We start from the raw sequence: 20855 nt of genomic DNA on the forward strand, positions 1-20855 counted from the left end.
TTCGTTCAAATGTCATTTTTTCCCTTTTCATTTCTTTAGATATTAACCTCAATAATTTTGTCATAAACCTTTACCTTACAATGCAAATCTTAGGAAATGGTTAAGGGTGCCTAACATCTTCCCTTGACCTGATTATAATAATCTTACCTAGATCTTTATACTGCGTAGGGTTTCCTATTCGCCCTGGTAGAATAGGTGGCGACTCTAAAAGCTTAATTTTTAGGGCAGGTTGCTACACCTATCTTACTACACATTGCGTTACGACTGCACAATAAATTGAAGAGATAAAATTTCTAAAATAGAACAACCCTATTCAAATACTTATAATCCAAGATGGAAGAATCATCCCAACTTCTCCTGGAAAGATCAAAATCAACGACAGTACCAGCAGCAACAGGCTCTTCAGAAAGTAGATTGGGAAATAGCCCTTCAAGACAATGGTGGCTCATAATATTAAATTTCAAGAAGAGGCCCGAAATAATCAGAGGAACACCACAACTTCCATCAATAAACTGGAGGTTCAGATGGGTCAGATAGCACATCAACTTGCCAATTCTCAAGCACCAGGTGCCCTGCTGTTGTACCCCACTTTTTGACCACTAAGATCCCACCCCCATTTTTAAATAGTGTGATCATCATCCTCATAATCATTATCATTCATACATGCATTATTTGCTAACTAAAATACCAAAAATATTGTTGCTTGTTTGTTGCTTGTTTCAAGATAGGAGACTGATCAAAAGACCAGAGCAATTAGAGTTTTGAAACTCAAAAGGAGGCTTAAGCATTATCATATGCTTAAGTGGTTATCCTCATCAATATTCAATTCTAAGTGTGGCTTAATTCAAGATCAATAACTTCCAATTTCATCTGGCACACAAATTAGGGTTTTGACCTAATTCATCTAGAGAGTTGACTTTTAATCAGGACATGACTCCTTAACTTAAATCATGATTCAAGAATCTCATATGCCTCATTATAATCCACCCATATCATTTATTTGAGGAGAAGAGCTTGGTTCAATTGAAATCCACAAGAATGCAATTCATCAAAAAAATTCAATTGTTCAAGACTACCTTTGACTTTGGGAAAATTTGGTCAACTATGGACTTTTGAAGATAAAAAACATGAATATATGATTATTGAAGTCATTTGATCAAGAAAAATCAAGAAAATCAATCAAGAATCAAAAGGCAACAAAAGTCAAAGTTGGAAGATTCAAAAACACTTAGAAATTTTAAGTGTTTTTCAAGTCTTTTTAGCCATTACTTCATGTGCAAGTAACTTCAAAATCCAAAAAGATACTGAAAAATCTTCCAACGTAAAAGTTGTAGATCTTAGTCCATACAATATTTTTGTCACATATAACTTTTTCCCAAAAAAAAATCATTTGAGAGATATGGGTTCATGAATGTCCGACACTTAGCAAAATTTTTAAGGTTTGAAAACCTAGTTTTCTTCCAACTTCATGACAACTTTACACCAAGATCCAAAATAAATTTGGAGAAACTTCCAACAAATTAATTATTACTATAGGGAATGCCCATTATTAAAATAGGATTCATAATATTGTCAAACTACTAATATTTTTATAATTTACTTGTGATATTTATACTCACAACATGCAATATAAAATTTTGAATATTATTTAACTTTTGATTTAAAGTATGATAATGACCAAATTAATGTCAAATGATATTGAAAATGTTATAAAGTAATAATAAATTTTTCAGTAAATAAAAAATAGCCCTTCGTTTGGGCTATTCTAAAATTTTAATATTTTTTTAGAAAAACAAATGTTTGTGAATTTTATAAAAATGGATCACTTGTATGGATTTACTTCCAATAAATATTAAACCGATGAAATTCATCCAATTTATTCATCAAATCAATTTAATTGAATTTGTTAAAAATTAAAATTTTTCGGTTGAAATTACATCTTAAAAATAAAACCGTAATTTAAGTCGGATTTAAGTTTTGAACTCGATTTTGGTCCATCAGACTGATTATCCAACCCTAGTTAATACCAAAATAATTTGACGATAAAATATATAAATGTAAAACTATTACTCCTAGTGTCGTGTCGCGTCGGACACCTATATAAGTATCTTATACATGTTTTGGATGTGAAGTGTCAAATACTTCACAGTTTGCCTACTATATATACAAAACATATAGGAATTTAATATATCTAAAGATGCCTTGTGACACCATCATTGTCGCTAAGACCTGAACCTGAAGGTGTAATTTCTCCATCTGATTGTAAACCTGAAAAGGCATAAGAGAAATCATTTGCAAATGATGTTGTGGCATAGGCTTGATTCAATAACCACTCAGAGCCTCCCATTTGTGCTTTATTACTTGGTACATAGCTAGCAATATTCTGATGATGTGTTGTAACTACTGATCCTTGATTATTATTTGGAAAATGTTCCACAATTTGATCACCTATAAAAAAACATCACATAAACATTAATAAATTACTATTAATGGAAAAATGTAATGTTAATAAGCGGTGTTAAAAAATATCAAAATTAAACCGAATCGAACTGAAGTTAAAATAATTTAACCGTTTTGTTTGGTTAGTGAATCAAACCATTATATGTATAAATAGTTCTAAAATCGAATGTATCAAACTAAAACTGAACCGAACCACACCAAAACTAAAAATAAAAAAAATGCTTAAAACAATTTAAATATTTTTAAAAAAATTGAAAAATAATTTAACGGTTCGGTTATTTGATAAATGCTTTGATTTGAGAAAAATTGTCTTCTATCAATTTGATACAGTTCAGAATTCGAAACGATATACCAAACCAATAATTTTGGTTCAATTCGGTTCTTAGTAAATTAAAACGGTTGATTCAATTCGAGTAAATTTTTACTATAATTTGGTTCGATTGGTTTCAATTTTTCACCCTAATGTTAATTATCAAAGCAATTAATTGAACATACCTTGGTTCAACAAAGCAATGTTATCATTTAAAACCACATCAATTTCCTCCAACTCATCCCATTTTGTGTATGCTTCTTTAACCAATTTGTCTATATAGCTCTACACATATAGAAATTAAAATGAGATAAAGTACCACCAATAACTAGCTAGCATATAGTATACTAATCAATAAATTAATATATTGTACCTTATTGATTTGGCTCAACCCTCTGCTGGAAAATTCATGTCCATTGATATTAGCTTTAATTAATTTGCATATTGGATTCAGAAATATTACAAGCTGAGGTTCACGGTATATATAGATCTTGCTTCCCATCTCACAAGTCATTGCATGCTTAAATGTCACTTCCCACATTTTATCTGACATTCCAACGCCCAAAATCTGATTTCAAAATAATTCAACAATAAAAGAAAAAGTAATCAGTGCATATAATTTTTCATATATAAAAGTTTAATATATTTTTTTGACACATACAATATAATAATATAAATTATAAATAGGAACACTACATTGAATTCTATGCGATCAGATAACTCACAGATTCACGCATTTAGAAAATTAGTGATTATTCTATCAAAATTCTAATGATCAAGAAAAATACAAATTTTATTTTTATTATAAATCAAAATTAACAACTTAAATCAAAATCGTCCAATCTTAATTTGAACGATCATTAATACTCCAAATGCGTGAATGCATGCATGCAGTAAAAATGTACCTTAAAGATAAAAATACCTTTCTTAGTTTATGAGTATCAACAACAGCTAATTTGAGAAAGTCTTGCACTGTTTTGATCCCTTCAGAATTCATTCTTGTGTGAAAAGCTCCATCTTTTCCTATTTTTTCTAGCCGCCACAATTCATCATCAAGCATTGGTGGGTAGTGTTTTTTGTATACTTCATATTCATAAAACAAATGCCAGTAACAAACAAAATTTAGATATTCAACAACATGTAATAACGAGAGCTGTCTTTGAGGGTGTGCAAGACGACAAGCTACTGCGTGGAGCCTCAAAATTTTCAGGATTAAACTATACATAAATAGGGCTAATAAATTATTTATCAACTTAAATATTAATTAAATAAGATCTCTATTTCGTCATAAATAAACTATAGCTAATCTATACAGGGTCTTCAAAAACATGAGACAACTCTGGTAATAATTTTAATTTATATTATACCAAGTTGAAGATAAGACTTACATTCTCCTCGATGATCCATAACAACAAATGCCTCAGTCATTGCTTCTTGAATTCTAACACTTTGATTTTTCCCATGATGAATAACCTTCACTGCAACTCTAAACTTTCTACTCTTTATCCAGCTAGAATTATCAGTGAATTCTATATCTCCAATTGCTGCAACTCCATCTCTCATAGGAAGGTTCATTTCTCCAGCAAGTAATGGTCTCTTCCCAGATCTTTCCTTCACTATTTTTCCATTGAATTCCTCACTAGTCCAATTCTCTTTTTCTTCAAGTGGAAAATCTCCATCTAGAACCACAATCTCTAGCTTTATAGGGTAAGGAAGACTAGTTGGAACAATTTGGTTATTGTTGGTTTTTTCAACAAGAATTATGCTCATTGGGTTGCCTTCAATGTCAAGTATTCTACAACCTACAAAAATTAGAACATATATAGTTAACTCCGTCGTAATAGTTTAACTTTCAAATCTTAAAAGATACCTTTCAATTTCTTTTTAAAACAATCTTGGAAGGTATTGATAGTTATACTGATACTGATACTGTTATTCACTGTTTTTTATGATAAAAAAAATTGCAGTTAATTCACACTATGACGACGACAATCAGTATTGTAACACCTGTACCAATCAAAATTGCTGATTATTAGTACCTGTGAAAATTTTGAGGGGAACTTTTTGGTTGAATGAGAGTTGCAAGGTTGATTGTTGATCATTTGGTGCTTGAATGCTTAAAGAAGGTGACCTATTAATGGAACATGGAAAAGACTTTCTTATTGCTTTATCCATCTCTTCACTCACCTAACAAAATGAATCATATATAATAATCAATAAATAAGGAGTATAAGGTTTATATATACTTTAACTCATATAAATAATGGTAAAACTTTACTAACCACTCTTTTAAGAAAAGGTTCCAAACCTACTAAAAGGTTCTGCATGTTTTGCATTTTTACTGCTTTTTCAATTACACTGCCAAGAAAAATTCAACATATCATTCATATTATAAATAATGAATCAAAATATGTATGAATGATGATTCTCAAGAAGAAAGGTAGGAAATTCATACGAAGCTAAAGTAGGTTTCATTCTTTTGTCGTTTGGATGATCTTGATCTTGATCATCAGAATCATCAAAGAATCTTTTAGTAGCCATTTTGATTCAAAGAGTATAAGGTTTTGGTGTGTTGTAATATGAGAAATTGATGAAGGTGAGAATAGAGAAGCGAAGGTTGTATAATAATTTGATATTTATACTAAAAAAATTTATTGACTAAATAATAATGAACATAAAGTAATAATCCGAAGCTTCTTAGAATGTCGGAGGAAATATCCAAGAAAATAGAATAGATAGCCCAAAATTAACAGCGTTGTTGAATATAATATTATCATAAAAGATGTGACGACTTGACATATAGATCAAGAGGACAAGGAAATATACGCTATATGCATCAAAAGTCAACAAATAAAACTATTTAATATTACCCTTTTTAAATATAACTTTTTTTGAGTAAATAAAACTATTCCATAATATTATATACTTTTAGAAAAAATAAGATGCACTAAAAAATGTGTAAAATAATTGTGTTATATTTTTAATTAATTATATGTCATAATTGAATGATGAATTTTTATTAGATGATAGTGTAAGTGTGTCAGTGTCATTGTATTGTTCTACTAAATGTCCATTTTAATATAAATTAATTTTGTAAAGATTGAAATATAAGACCAAGAATTAAGAAAATTAATCATAAAATATTTATAGAAACTAAAATCAAACTAAAAAATTACATAACATATAATATAATATAATTCAACCTATGGGATTATCTAATATCACCTAATTTATTCTCTATAATTTCGTTTGGTCTCAGGTATGTACTATTTTAGTTATATTAATTTTATCAAACAAAACTGTTAAATTGTAATTTAAATTTAAATTTATTTATTTACATTTTAAACTCTTAGGGAGTTAGTTTTTCTATTAGATATTTTTCTCTAAATCAGTCACCATTGCTTGTATAAAAGTCCCCTAAAGCTCATGTAAATAATAGAAACAATTTAATAGGATTTCATATTTTTTTAATTTTAATGTCATATCATTTCGAATTATAGAAACTTCTATCACAAGGTTTCACAAGTTAACAAAAACTTTCACAAATTTTTTTTTTTTATCGAAGTCGTGAATAATTCTTTCGTGGCAATTAAATTTTACAATATAAAACTATTTAGTGATTGTGAGTTGTGACTAAATGGTATACGGAATAACGTATGATCATATATATTTTTGACTAAGAGAAAGGTATGATCATATAATAACTATCTTATATAAGACCATTTAATTCTAAGATATTTTTGTTTTGTTCATCATTCTATATCTTAAAGACAATTTTCATGAAGTTGCTTTCAGCTTGTTATGTCTGTTTTGTTTGTGGTTTGACACTTGGATGATTACCTGCTTAGTCAAACTACATGTTTCTAGGAAGGATAGAAATACGTGTTAGGGCAACTTGATTAAAAAATTATATATTGTTTCTCGACTTCACCAAAAGCCTTTGAATGTTGAGGTAAGAAAACAAGAAACTTACTTGTAATTACTTAGCTTCTAATTATAATTATATTAGACTATTTTTCGATCAACTCAGGTTTATTTTATACACCACGCAAAATTTCAATTTCTTGTCCTCAGTTTTCGTATATACACATCTCGAAGCACTTCATATTTAAAAAAAATTGGATTCCTTCCGTAGATGCATCTACGGAACATAATAAATTAGTGTATATGGGGAAAAAATACACATAAAAATCAGTTAAGGGAAGCTTCCGTAGATGCATCTACGAAAATGCTTAGCGCCACATTGTTCCGTAGATGCATCTACAGAAGTGTCTGATATAGTTTGAACCAGAATGATCACTCCACCCATTGTTTCATTTTTTCAAACTTTTCATACTCCACACCCTAAAAACCCTACATCATCAATACCTTATTTCACTCCAACACTTAAACTTTTTGGTGCAACAAATCAAAGGGAGCAAGAGGAGTCTGAATTTCAGGTAAATATCCATCTTCAACCACTACATTGTTCACATTATGCATCTAATTCTTTTGAAAAAAGTGCTTCCGTAGATGCATCTACGGAACGTGTTGAAGATGAACAGTTTCATATGTGCATCTACGGAAAAATCACTGAGTTGTTTTTTCCAGCAGTTATGTAATTCTGTGTTATTTTGGCAATTGTTTGCAAATAGGTATGGTGCACCCCGATAATATTTCAAGAGAATTAGCTACTTTAGTCGATGTTTGTACGAGTATCGATGGGGTAGTCGCAAATGTAGTAGATGTTGGAGGTGACTTTCGTAGTAAGCAAGACTTTGATGATCGTGAAAGCATGTTAACATGGATTCGAAGGAACGCTACTAACCTTGGTTTTGGTGTGGTGATAGGAAGATTGGATAATGGTACGGCAATAAGAAACCCATTTATAACAATATTGTGCGAAAGAAGCGGGAAATACCATCCTCCTCTAAAGAATTTTAAAAGAGACGACGACACAAGTACTAGAAAATGCGAGTGTCCATTTAAAACCCGTTGTTACATGTTGGCTAGCACGAAGTGGAGATGCTCTGTTCTTTGTGGTTTGCATAACCATGATTTTTGCGCAAAATTACAAGGTCATCCTATTGCATGTCGGCTCAATCCAGTTGAGAAGGCATTTATTAAAGACATGTCCTTGATTTTTGTCCAACCGAAAAATATACTTGCCACATTGAAAAGGAAGGAACCCGACAACATATCAAATATAAGGCAAGTGTATAATCAACGATACCGTAATAAAAAGGCGAGTAAGGGAGATAGGAGCGAGATGCAACATTTGTTGAAAACGTTGGATGATAACAAATACGTGGTGCGGTACAGAAATTGCAATGAAGAGGTTACGGTCCGAGATATTTTTTGGACTCATCCGAATTCCATAAAGTTGTTCAACACTTTCTCGACAGTGCTCCTTCTCGATTCTACCTACAAGACCAACAAGTATCAACTCCTATTATTCGAGATGGTCGGTGTTACATCCACCGAGAAGACATTTGCCGTTGGTTTTGTTTTTTTGGAGTGTGAAAAAGAGGATAATTTTAGGTGGGCCTTGGAGGTGTGTCGCTCACTTTTGAAAAAACAAGTCGAGATGCCTAAGGAGACTGTTACGGACCGCGGCCCCGCTTTGATGAATGCGGTTGCAAAGGTATTTCCTTTTTCCAATGCATTACTTTGTCGATATCACATATCATGTAATGTGAGAAGTAAGGTTAAATCCGCTGTGAGGACGAAACAAGTAGCGACCGAAGGTGGGAAAGTGGTGAAGCCCGAAGTGTATGCCGATGCCGTATTGCAATTTCAGAAAATATGTGAAAAATATCTCGATTTATTAAAATACATCGAAAGCACCATTCTTCACAAAGTGAAGGAGAAGTTTGTTTGTGCATGGACTGATAAGTTTCGACACCTTGGGAATACAACCACCAATAGAGTTGAGTCGGCACATTCTACTTTGAAAAATTGGCTATGTGATAGCAAGGGTGATTTGTGTAAATCATGGGACACCATAAATCACATGATTTCGAACCAACACAATGAAATACAAACCTCGTTCGGTAGGAGCATTACGGTTTTGGAGCATCGATTTAAGAACAACATCCTTTACTCTTAACTGATCGGCAATGTATCTTGGGCCGGATTGAATTATATCTTTCACGAGGCAAAACGAGGTGAAACAATTGGTGGCGATAGCACAAAGCGTGGTTGCACTACTACTATCACGTATGGTCTCCCGTGTGCTTGTTCTATTGCTAAAAAAAGTGAGACTAGGTGAGCCAATAACAATGAATGAAATCACTCCTCATTGGAAGAGACTTACTTTTGATGATGATGGTTGTGTCGAAGAAGATTTGAATATCTCTATTATTTTCAAATTGGAGGCGATACAAGAGAGGTTTTCGAAGACCGATGACAACACAAAATTATACATCAAAGAAAAATTGTGGAGGATTGGATTTCCCGAAACAACCGACATGAAACCTCTGTCTCTACCCGTTAAGACAAAGGATGCTCCGGAGAAAGTGAAGTCTATGCCAAATGACAACTCGACAACACGGTCTCCTTCATATTGTGAGCACGTCGACAAACGCTTTCCCAACTCACCTACTCCGATTCCAACACCTATTGCTCCATCAATCGAAGAGATGCAAATTGTTCCAAAAATGTCATTTGTTGACGAGATGTCGATTTTTATGCATAAATACATCGACCAGATCGTCAATGTGGCGGGGGACAGTAATTGCGTATTTCGGGCCGTATCGACTTTGCTTGGTAAGGGAGAGGATGCCCATGATCTTGTCCGTTATGATCTTATCAAAGAGTTGGTGGACCATAAATACTCGTACACGCGGGTATTTAGAGACGAAAACAAATTTGAAACGGTAAATGAAGCTCTTGTCCCTTGGGGGACGCCTACACACCGGTTTCGCAATGGATAAGATTCCCGGAAATGGAACATCTTATTGCATGCGCATATGACATGGTATGCATTAACTTGATGCGTTATGGTTTTTCGGAAACCTTTTTTCCGCTCCGCACCGCACCTTCTCCAAATCCAAGAGCGGTTGAAATCATCTGCGCGTGTGTTTACCCTTGGACATATGCGTGTAGTTTTTTGTGTGTTGCTTTAGGTTTTCTAGACACTAAGGTGTTAGATAATCTTGAAAGACAATGCATAAATGTAAAAGACTTGTTTGTAAAGATAAAAGGGCAAAGGAAGATAAGTTTGACTGAAAAGTAAAAGGTTCAACTAAAATCGTAAAGAAAATGTAAAGGACTTTGAATAGATTATAAACAGTACTATTGGAGGATGGAATTGAAAGATGATGAATAGTATCTTTAGTGAGTGGAAATGGAAACTTCATCAATTTCACAGTTGTAGTAGTGGTGCGAGGTTGAGCCGCAAAACATGGAGATTTGTTAGTAGTATTATCCTTTAAGGTTTCTCAGCATATTTTTCCTTTATGGGAATATTTGATTTTGCCTCTTAAATTTACTATCTCCAAGAATATTCTTTCAATCATTGGCTTCATATTTAAGATGACTTAAAGCTTGATCAGAATTCAGAGCCTTGTAGATTTAGACTTCAGAGTCTAATGAGAAAGAGGCTTGCGATATCATAGTCAATATGGCTATATGATTTATATGTGTTATCTTGAAAATCCAGATGAACACTTATTTGTATTTTAACTTTGAATATCCAGAGTCCAGAGTTTGTTTTACTCAGAGTTCAGAATCTTCTTAGTCTAGAGTCTAGAGTATGTTTTGTCCAGCTTTGTCTAGAGTCCAAAGTCATTTTTCCCAGCTTCAAATTCTTCACACTTAATGAAACGATTAGTAAAAAAACATTCTCTATACTTTTTTATATTCAAAAGTTAAGAAATATAGATGTAGAACCAAACTTGTTCCAACAATCTCCCCCTTTTTGATGATCACAATCACAAGTATTTTAATAAAAAATTTAATGAATGATCAAATAAAAAACAAAGTTAGGTTTGTAATCTCTCCCTAAGTTTAAGACTTTCAAAAATCTTCTTAGTTTAAACATTCAGAGTGAGGTTTGCAAGCTCCCCCTGAGTTCAAAATTTTGGAAAATATTGAAATAAACTTGAGGAATGTAGATGTAGAACCAAACATGTTCCAACAAAATATAATAGTAAGGACCATTAAAATGCAAATCTCTAGTACCGATAAATCAGGAAAAGAGTTGATATGATAAAAGAAGGAGAACTAGGTACCTAACTCCAAAGATTTAAGCCTACTTTCCCCAAATTATCCTACTCGAACATACGCCTCGTTACAAACGAGAAAGTCCTCATATAGTGTGTGTTTTGATTACTTTGATAAACTTTATTTGAAAATTTTCTAGTTCAATATAAAATTCTTTTTGCACGTTGATTGAGATATTACCCTGTCAGTTTGAGTGAAATAATGGTGAAAAAATAAACGGGTTGAGTACTTGGCATGTTGAAGGAATTTTTCTGAATTTTCTTGATTGAAGTTTGGAGCCGAAATGATTATCAGGTAACAAAAATACGGAAAGGTGATGTTCATTGGTTATAGTAGCACTTTGATTTTCTGTTGAAATGTATAGTTGCATGCAAATTACTTGAGGATAAGAAACTGATTAAATTTGGGGTTGTGATGACAGTCTGTCATTATATGTTTTCAACAAGAATTTGGAGCAATTTTAGTCAAATATGTAGCAAAAGTGCCAAAGAAGCGGGCACGATAAAAGTCATCGCAGGTGCGATAATTCTCATCGTGGGTGTGATGGGCCTTTATTCTTGGCCTTTCTTACGCGTTCAAGAAAATTTAAAAGGGGAATTTCACCATCTTTTCAAGGGTTCTACAATTTTGACTGAAGTGATGACAAAAGGTACCGGGAGGACGATTTTGGGAGAAATGGAAGCCATTACAGACCAAACTCTTCAAGGATTTCACATGCTATATATTTTCATCTTATTTATTAGTATTTCTTTGTATCATTATGAGTAGCTAAACTCCTATAGATTTGTTTTTGTTTGAAGAACTTGTTTGGAACCTATTGGATCACATGTTTAATTTGATGTTATATGAATAATTGAAGTTATACTTTTATTTATTTTCATTTTTTCATAATGCTTATTATTTGTGGCCGCGTTGATAATATAATCTTAGACCAGTAGGGATCTCTAACCTTAAGCCTATGAGTTTAAACTTTGGAAATTAATATACTTTCGTAGGTTGAATAAGGATAGGGTAGCACTAGTAGTGGCATTTGAATTAACATACTGTAACAACGTCTAACTTCACTTATGTTAGTTGAATAGGGATATGATACCTCGTGTAGAAGTTGGTGAGTTATACACTGAGGGATTAGGTACACTTGTTTTTTTAATTCACCATTAAAATATAACGACATTACCATTCATATAATGTATTAAATATCAACAGGGAATAAACTAGGGATTCACATAAAACCTAGTCGCTTTCTCGCATTAATTTCAGAACAAGTTTAATTTTCACATTAAAACTTTAAAACCCCCCAATAGTTACTTGTAATATTCACACAATCGTAGTTTTGTTAAATAGAAATTCATGTGGAGACTATCTCTTTAAGTATTACCTCCACATTATAGGTACACTTGACAATAAGTCATCACGTTACCTCGGGAGAAATCCCGAACACGATATTAAATGATCTACCAGATTATCTCCTAGGTGCATGAGTTCAAACTCACTGTCTAGGGTAAGTCCGAATTCTCCTTAGCATACGTTGAGATCAAGCTCGCCATTACTCTTTGGAGCCAACGTAAGAATGCCTTCACAAATTTCCATCTGGATTCTCCTTGCTTCTCATAGATCTTCCTTACATTGACTTGTGCTCCTTTCTCGTCGTGATATGCTATCTTCAAATGGAATGTAGAAGCAACTACGTCCAGTTTCGCCAAAGAAGAGCCTTTTTAGAATGCATTTGAAGGCGATCTTGCACTGTACCACAAGGAACGAGAGAGTTATTATTCTCTGGTTCATTCCCTCTCCAATTGATAGTGCCAGATCTATCGCTCCACAAGGATGAGTAGTTGAATCGTTGAAGGCTAACAAACTTTTTCTCTTCGAGCGGGTAAAGGTTTATCCGCTGAAGGCTTAACGATTCCAATGCATCTTCATAAATATGTTACAAGATCTTCAGTCGTCTACTGAGAATCCCGTCAGGGTTAGATCATCGATACCAACCGCGATAACTAAAGGTAAATCCAAGTTCACAATTCCGTCAATCTTTTCCACATCCAGGAATCCTAACCTTGATCGATCGATTGTGTAAACCCCTAGATCAACATATAGCAAGAAGCAATCAAGAGGTGATGGAGTGTTGGATGTTGTGACGCTTCAAAATGCTTCGATCAAAGATGAAAGATGAAGACCTAGATCTATTTTCTTGAGCATCTTCAGAGAGGTTACCACCTATGCGCACTTTTTTCCGGTAGGAAACTTTCTTCGCATAGAGAACGCGTTTTTCTTTATGGAAAGTGGGAATCAGTAATCGATTCCCATGGGCGTAGAAAAACTTACAGTACGATAGAGCGGGGGTGTACCTGTAAGGTTAGAACTTCGCGCTTAAGTCAGTATATGAGTAATGAGATATTATTCAAATTTTGTTTGAAATTTTTTACCTGAAATGACACATTCTCGTATATATATGGAAGAAAAATAACTACATCGATATCTTTATGATGCAAAAAGTTGAAGATCGTTGGATATGCTTAAGGCATAGATCTCTTGTAGCTGAGTACATGATATTCCAATGGTTAGGATAATATTTTAGGAGTCGATTGAGTGATTAACTGGTATGTTCGAACCCAGAGTGATTCGTCTCAGTATCGTCGGACCAATAGGGATGGGGCCGAATCAAGGGGGATATGACTGGCTCAAGACAATAACCATTGATGAATATGAAACGAGAGAAAATCATAGATTTGAAGCGAAGAGAGAGAAATCAAAGATGAAAATGAAAATTAGTTTTTTAATGTGTAACTGATAAAAGAGATGAGATACTATTGTTATATGTAGGGGTGACAAACGGGCATGCCCGTCCTGTTTAAGTCTGTCTCGCAAAAGTCCTAAAAAAACGAGACAGGCGGGCTTAGTTGAGGATGCAGGTCTAATAAATCTAGCCTCGCTTCGCAAAAAAGTGAGGTTGGGGTGGAAAAAGCCCGCGGAGACTACCCCTTTTAAGCCTAAAAACGCAAAAATTTATATAAATTCAAGTGTCCGCAATAGCCCGCGTAGAAAACAAAGCGGGGCGGACACATTAGAGGGTGAAGACTTAAACCCTGGGTCGGCCCCACACTAAAGTGCAGGCAAACAGATATGCCCAACAGACCGGACCTGTTTTGCCGCCCCTACCCCTAGTTATATCCCCTAGTTATATGTCTCATGCAATGAATTGAAAACACTTAAAGAATATGGATACGAAGATATTAGAGCAATCTTAAACCCTTGATATCACAATAACATTTAGCAAAGGGATGATAATTTGCATAACGAAACAAAGAAAAAAATTGATAGAAACATTATTCTGTTAATTCTTGATTATTACAAGATGGGCTCAGTTCTATTTATAAGCCCATTAATAATGTTTGTTAGAGAAAAAGGCTAATTCTTTGACTAATTAAGCACCGGTTCTAACTAATAAGAAAATATTTAATCAAAACAATAAATAGCAAAAGAAATTATATCGTAAAAGATTTGTCCATTCGAAAACATTTAAAAACATAATATAATAGGAAAACTTGATTAAATATAGAGGTTATCACTCAATAAACTTATAGAATACATAATAAATTTGTTAAAAATATAAGAGAATAGCCCAATAAACTATGGTACTATACATAATAAGTCAAAAGAAGAGCAAAACTATAACCTATAAGAAAAAGAAAGGGCCAAATTGTCAAGTGCCCTTGAATTTATTCATAAATCATTAAATTTGGTGGTTCATCTAAGGTGAAAAAATACCACAAACAATTTAGATCAATGGAAAAATCAAAAAGTACATATGTTCAATGTAAAATCAATTGAATTGCATCAACTTTGGAGCAAATCTAAGCAATCTATCCAAAGCATTAGTAGTAAACTTCCTTGCAAACAAATGACAAATATTTGTTGTCTCTCCATTGTACTCACAAGTGCTTCCAAATCTCAACCCTTCCAAAAACTCCCAAGTCACTTGTGGTCTTATAAATTTTGAAGGATGGGGTCCACCTTTTGACCAATCAACCCAAGTCAAAGTTCTATTAGAATTCCTCTCCCAAAACATAATACTCACCATTGTTGGCAAGTAATGCTCATCACTATAGCATGGAGGGTTGCAATATTTTTTAAACACAGAAAAATAGGTTTCATCTGAGATTACTTGAAGTGCAAGAAATCGATCTATTTGAAACCATTGTGACCCTTTTCTCCATTGTGAAAGATAAATCAATGGTTTCATTGGGTTTCTATATCTTCCACGTCCAACATAGCCTTCTATGTCTTTGGCTTCTACAAAGGTTTGTTTTGAATTCATTAGGTAATTGTAGATTGTGGAGAAATTGAATAATGGTATGCATGCTTCTGATAGTAATACAAAACGTTGGTTTGAGAAATCAAGCAATGCATTTGCTAATAGACGTCTCTCAGCTTCTATCATGCTATTTTCACCCCACACTACCTCCTGCATCAACAAAAGAAAAATTATATGTTTTTGCTTTTTGCTTTAATTATTGAAGAATAAAATATTTTTTTTCATATTTTGAATTTAAAAAAAATGATAAATTAAAACATTCTCACATATAACTGCATTAAAAAATAATCTTTCGAAATAGTTGATATTTTATATAAAATAAATATTATATAACTTAAATCAAAATATATAAAAGTTTCGAAATAGTTGATATTTTATATAAAATAAATATTATATAACTTAAATCAAAATATATAAAAGAATCAAAGATAAGACGAAAACCGCTAATATATTTTTTTTATTGAAGTGAAACAAAACAAATACCGCTAATATATTTTTTTTATTGAAGTGAAACAAAACAAAAATATACATAGAGGATTGAAAATATTATATTATTTTGACCTATTAAAAATTGATAAATTAAAAAATTCTCACATATAACTGCATCGAAAAGTAATCTTTCGAAATAGTTGACATTTTATATAAAATAAATACTATATAACTAAAATCAAAATATAAGAATCAAAGACAAGACAAAAACCGCCAATATTTTTTATTGAAGTAAAAGAAAACAAAAATATACATAAAAGATTGAAAAATTTATATTATTTTGACCTATTATTTAGCTTCCCAAAAGATAAAACATGATTAGTAAGTTGTTGATGTTGAAAGAACAATATTTATTTACATTATTGTACTGTATGCTAGAATATTGAAAATATTACTCTAATTTAATTTTTTTAGTATATGGGACCTTATATAGAAACAAACTAATATATACTCTATTGTTGTATATGATGTATGCAAGCTTTGGCTACTAATACACAAGTTGGTATCTACAAGAAAATGATTTAATAAAAGAAAACACATTATATTTTGTCTCTAGAATAGTTTTTGAAATGCAAGAGACAAAAGAGAAAGTACATGAAGAAAGGAATTATGAAAAAATTGATGGGTGTAGAAAAGTGAGTTTAAAAATGAGGAATAGAATTTTCTTTTGAACAGCAAAAGAAGTGGAATCAAAGAAAAGTGCGCATCATATTTTCCTTTAACTATTATGGAAGCAACCAAAAAGAATATTAAAAAATTACTAACTTTTGCATGTTGAGTGTTGAACATGAAGATTAACAATAAAAAATTTCCAGAAAAATATATAAGGCTAACTCCTAAGTTATAATGTCAGAAATATAATATATTAAACTATGTTTCACATGTTACCGACTTCATTTATTTATTAAAATATTTGTTGATCATATTATGGTATGAACAATTCGAAGCCAAGTATCTTGAATATGCTTAGATTCCGGAGATAATAAATTAAAATTAAAATTATATATATATATATATATATATATATATATATATATATATATATATATATATATATATATATATATATATATATATATATATATATATATATATATATATATATATATATATATATATATATATATATATATATATATATATATATAAAATTTGAAGAATATAGTAATCTAATTTTTTTAAAGAATATATGACATGTGGTACAAATATGTGTAATCAAAGACTGTTTACTTAGCCTATAAGTACACAAGGTGAGGAAATAAATCTTCTTATTTCATTTTTAAATTTTTTTAAATGGTAAGTAATTTTATAGTAAAATACCAAATATAGAAAATACAAATACCTATTTGGTCAAAGTTAAATAATAAAAAAAAGACTAAGTTTTACTGTTTAATAAAACCACTAATATACACCTAAATTTTTTATATAGCTATTTTATTCCATTATTATTTTTTACATTCATGTTTTTTTTATTAATAAATAATTTCTAGAGTAATAAAAATCTATAAAAAATATCTAATTGGTCAAATATAAATATTTTTCAATAAAATAAAATAAACAAATTTGAATATTCAAAGTTTATTATTGAATACCAAATTAGTGTTTTTTTTATATCCATATAGTAAAAAAGATGTCCACTATCAAAAACATACTTTATAAAAAAAATAGCTATTTTTCTAAAGAAATAATTTTATATTTAATCTAAATTATAAAAAGTATAAAACCTAGAAAGAACAAAAAAAAAAAAAGAATATTTTGAATAACATACCTTGCTTGGAATTCTTCGATCATAAAACACAGAGCTTTGATCATAAGCCGTTTCATTGAAAGAAGGATTTGGATGAATGTAGATTGAAAACAACCCATCATTCCCTTTGAAGAATTTCTCCCAAAGAGGAGCCAACAAAACAGCACCTTTTGTCAAAAACATAAATGCAACCTTTGGTGTTTGCTTGAATGGAAGTTCACCAATCATAGGAACCATTGAAGCTCTCCAAAATAATTCATCTTCATTCATATCATGCATTGCACTTGGAACCATAAAAAAATATCCCAACCCATTTGAACTAATGTTATTTGTTTTATTATTAATAACCAAACAATCATGTGATGGGATTGGAGGTGAAAGAGAAATATTGGAAGATGGGTTTAAGGTAAAAGATTGATCTTGGAAATGTTGGATTTGAAAGTTGAATGAAAAATTTTTGAGGAAAAAAGTGAGTGTGATACCAATGAGTAAACCAGAACCAAAAAGAAGAATATGGCCAAAGAAATTGATGAGATATAGTTGAGAATTGAAAAACTTTAGATTTGATAAGGTTATACCTTGTTGATCATTACTACTCTTCATGGTCATGGTGGACAAAAAAAATTAAGATTGGGAGAGGGAGAGAATTTGTGTGTGAAGAATAAAACATAAATATAAGTGATGTTATATGTATTACTAAAGTATATTGAGTTTTTATATACTCTTTATGTGAGGGAGCATTGATGAAGTTTATTTTATTCTTTCCTTAAATAGATAGTACTTCAATTGATACCAAAACAATAGCAATAGTTCCCTATTTTTTCTTTTAATTATATATTTTAATAACGGAATTAGCAAGGTAGATGGATATAATTTGAGCGAAATATTATAGGATTCGTTCCTATATTCACGATTTCAACAGAATCTCTATAAAGATTCTATAGTTGTGTGAGTATATTTGTTTTATTGTTTTACATGTACCATGATTTTTAGTATAACAAATCGATGAATTATAAAACATCATATATATTTTAAACTTTGTTTTTAATTTATAAAATAAATAAATAATATCATTATTTTATATATATATATATATATATATATATATATATATATATATATATATATATATATATATATATATATATATATATATATATATATATATATATATATCCACATTCGTATTTATATGTCATAAGTAATTAGTCATCCTTATAAATTTTTAATTTATTTACTATGGGTATTTTTCTAAGCAATATTTTTTAAGCAAAATTATAAAAGAATAGGGAAATGCTATCGAGTGATATTAAGAGATTAAAAAAAGTAAATTAAACATTATTTAATAGAATAAAAAAAGGACAAAATTTAAGTATAATTATATATGTCTGGTTCTTACTATTTTCCAATAAAAATATGACAAGTATACTTAAATATCATTTAAGGAGTAAAAATAGAAGCAATTTGCCTTATGTGAAAGATAAGATTATACAATTTTCATATTTTCATTGGAAAATAGTAAGAACCATATGTATAGAATTGTACCTTATTAGTTTTGTCCATAAAAAAATAAGTGTTTTAATCAAAATATATGTATTTAACGTATTGAAAACATAAATAATTATTTTTTTTAATAAATTCTGTGTTTATTCAATACATTAAATTTATAATATTTTTTTATTTAAAATACTTAACCAATATTTAGAACATTCGAAACACTTGTTAGCCTAACTCAAAAAAATATTATAAATACTTCAATCTAAAGATGGAAATTTTAACAATAATTCTAAGTATACACTAAATTTAAAGTCTTTTTTTTTTTAGATTTATATCATAAAAGCTAAAAAAGATGGTGTTTTTATATCTAAAAACCAATAAAAGATAAATAAAATAAGACTTTTAGTGAATATTAAAAGAAATTGTGGTGAATACTAGAAGCGCGTTAATTGTTACCAATAAAATATTTAAACAGAAATTTAGATACAATTTATAACGTGTATTTTTTATTGTTTTCTAATAAAAATATAATAAATTTATAATTTTTTCTTACATATATATAATTTTCTCTTATTTTTATTTTTTAAATAATATTTAAATATATTCGTCATATTTTTATTTAAAAAGTGTAAAAATCACATTAAAAAATTGTATCTAAATTTTTTCTATCATTTAATTTAATGCCTATAGGTATATTTTCTTAATAATATAAAAAAAAACATTTTTTTCTTAATGTTGTAAAAGAATTAAGTTTTACTTTCTAGAATGAATGGATTTTTTAAATTTAACTCACTCTAAGTTGTTATTAAAAGTTACTTGAAATAAAGATAAAACAGGTAGATTAAGAAATAAAATTAAAATTATTTGATATTTAAAAAAATTGTTGAGAATTCATTTATATTAATACATAAATATAAATAAATGTTACTGTTAGAAATTAAATCTTAAATCAACTTTTATTTGATATTTTTTCTTTTTATTAATATTAAAATAATCATATAAAGCTTTGAATTTATTAAGAATAATTACAATAGATAAACAAACGTTTAAATTCTAAATGATAAATTTATTTTTAAATTGTATTTATTTAAAAATGTTTATAATTAAAACCGAAATATAAATTCTTAATATTTATTTAAATTGATTTTTTTTTAATATTTTATAAGGAGAATATTTTAACAATATTTGAATCAAGGAAAAATATATTAATTTAAAAAACAGTTCATGTATAATGGTGATCTAAAAGATCCAATCTACAAAAAACTAAACCATAAGGCTAACTATGTGATTCCTAATTTTCTTTGATCTCCAACCCTATACACTATACAATCAAGAATACTATCATAAGTGTTTCTATTAATATTGTGTTGAAAAATCACATCATTTCTATAAGCCCATATACCATATATAGCTTCAGTAAAAGTCAATTTGAATATAGGCCTAGGGTTTAACAATATTATAAATAAATATTAAAATAATATATCATATAAATTTTATTGTTTCACAAAAACTAAAACCTTACACAATAAAAAATTCAATTACTAAATTTCTTATCTTAAAGGCCGTATGTTCAAATAAATTATGATATAATAACCATTTTCTTTTTATTATTTAAAAAAATGCTATGTCTCTTGATTTATAAACAAAAATATTCAAATAAATTGAAATACTATCAATATGGTTGGTGTTATAGGTTGTTTGTCAGATCCACGATTTAGGGTCACGTGGATTTATGTGCTTAGAGTTACAATTATTTGAGAAGTCACAAAATCTATACTATCAGCGAAATTTACAAAATCTCAACAGAAGCAAGCAGCTCAGAGAAACTATAC

The 20855-nt window shown here is 30.0% G+C and overlaps 2 protein-coding genes across 2 annotated transcripts; both read right to left on the reverse strand.

Moving 5' to 3' along the window:
- Nucleotides 1-1904: 1904 nt before the first annotated feature.
- LOC131598724 (protein SAR DEFICIENT 1-like) lies at nucleotides 1905-5364 on the reverse strand. The gene is made up of 8 exons (XM_058871309.1): nucleotides 5226-5364; nucleotides 5053-5128; nucleotides 4810-4957; nucleotides 4159-4572; nucleotides 3693-3853; nucleotides 3144-3338; nucleotides 2956-3055; nucleotides 1905-2448 (listed from the first exon to the last, which is right to left on the reverse strand). The coding sequence occupies exons 1-8, from the start codon at nucleotides 5309-5311 to the stop codon at nucleotides 2192-2194; spliced, it is 1437 nt and encodes a 478-aa protein (XP_058727292.1). The 5' UTR covers nucleotides 5312-5364; the 3' UTR covers nucleotides 1905-2191.
- A 9370-nt stretch (nucleotides 5365-14734) lies between these two features.
- On the reverse strand, nucleotides 14735-18187 carry LOC131598726 (glycosyltransferase BC10-like). The gene is made up of 2 exons (XM_058871310.1): nucleotides 17548-18187; nucleotides 14735-15440 (listed from the first exon to the last, which is right to left on the reverse strand). Exons 1-2 carry the CDS (start codon nucleotides 18133-18135, stop codon nucleotides 14799-14801), a joined length of 1230 nt encoding a protein of 409 aa, XP_058727293.1. The 5' UTR covers nucleotides 18136-18187; the 3' UTR covers nucleotides 14735-14798.
- Nucleotides 18188-20855: the final 2668 nt, after the last annotated feature.

This window comes from Vicia villosa, linkage group LG4, assembly GCF_029867415.1.
Source record: "Vicia villosa cultivar HV-30 ecotype Madison, WI linkage group LG4, Vvil1.0, whole genome shotgun sequence".
NCBI lineage: Eukaryota > Viridiplantae > Streptophyta > Magnoliopsida > Fabales > Fabaceae > Vicia > Vicia villosa.

Bases quoted from the DNA above. Each gene is read 5' to 3' on its own strand.
- LOC131598724 (XM_058871309.1), bottom strand. From the start codon at position 5,311: ATGGCTACTAAAAGATTCTTTGATGATTCTGATGATCAAGATCAAGAT. The intron at 4,573-4,809 runs GTACTAATAATC...TAATTTTTGTAG, and splicing joins TCCCCTCAAAATTTTCACAG to GTTGTAGAATACTTGACATT. The intron at 3,854-4,158 runs GTAAGTCTTATC...ATGAATATGAAG, and splicing joins TATGGATCATCGAGGAGAAT to TATACAAAAAACACTACCCA.
- LOC131598726 (XM_058871310.1), bottom strand. From the start codon at position 18,135: ATGACCATGAAGAGTAGTAATGATCAACAAGGTATAACCTTATCAAAT. The intron at 15,441-17,547 runs GTATGTTATTCA...TTGTTGATGCAG, and splicing joins ATCGAAGAATTCCAAGCAAG to GAGGTAGTGTGGGGTGAAAA.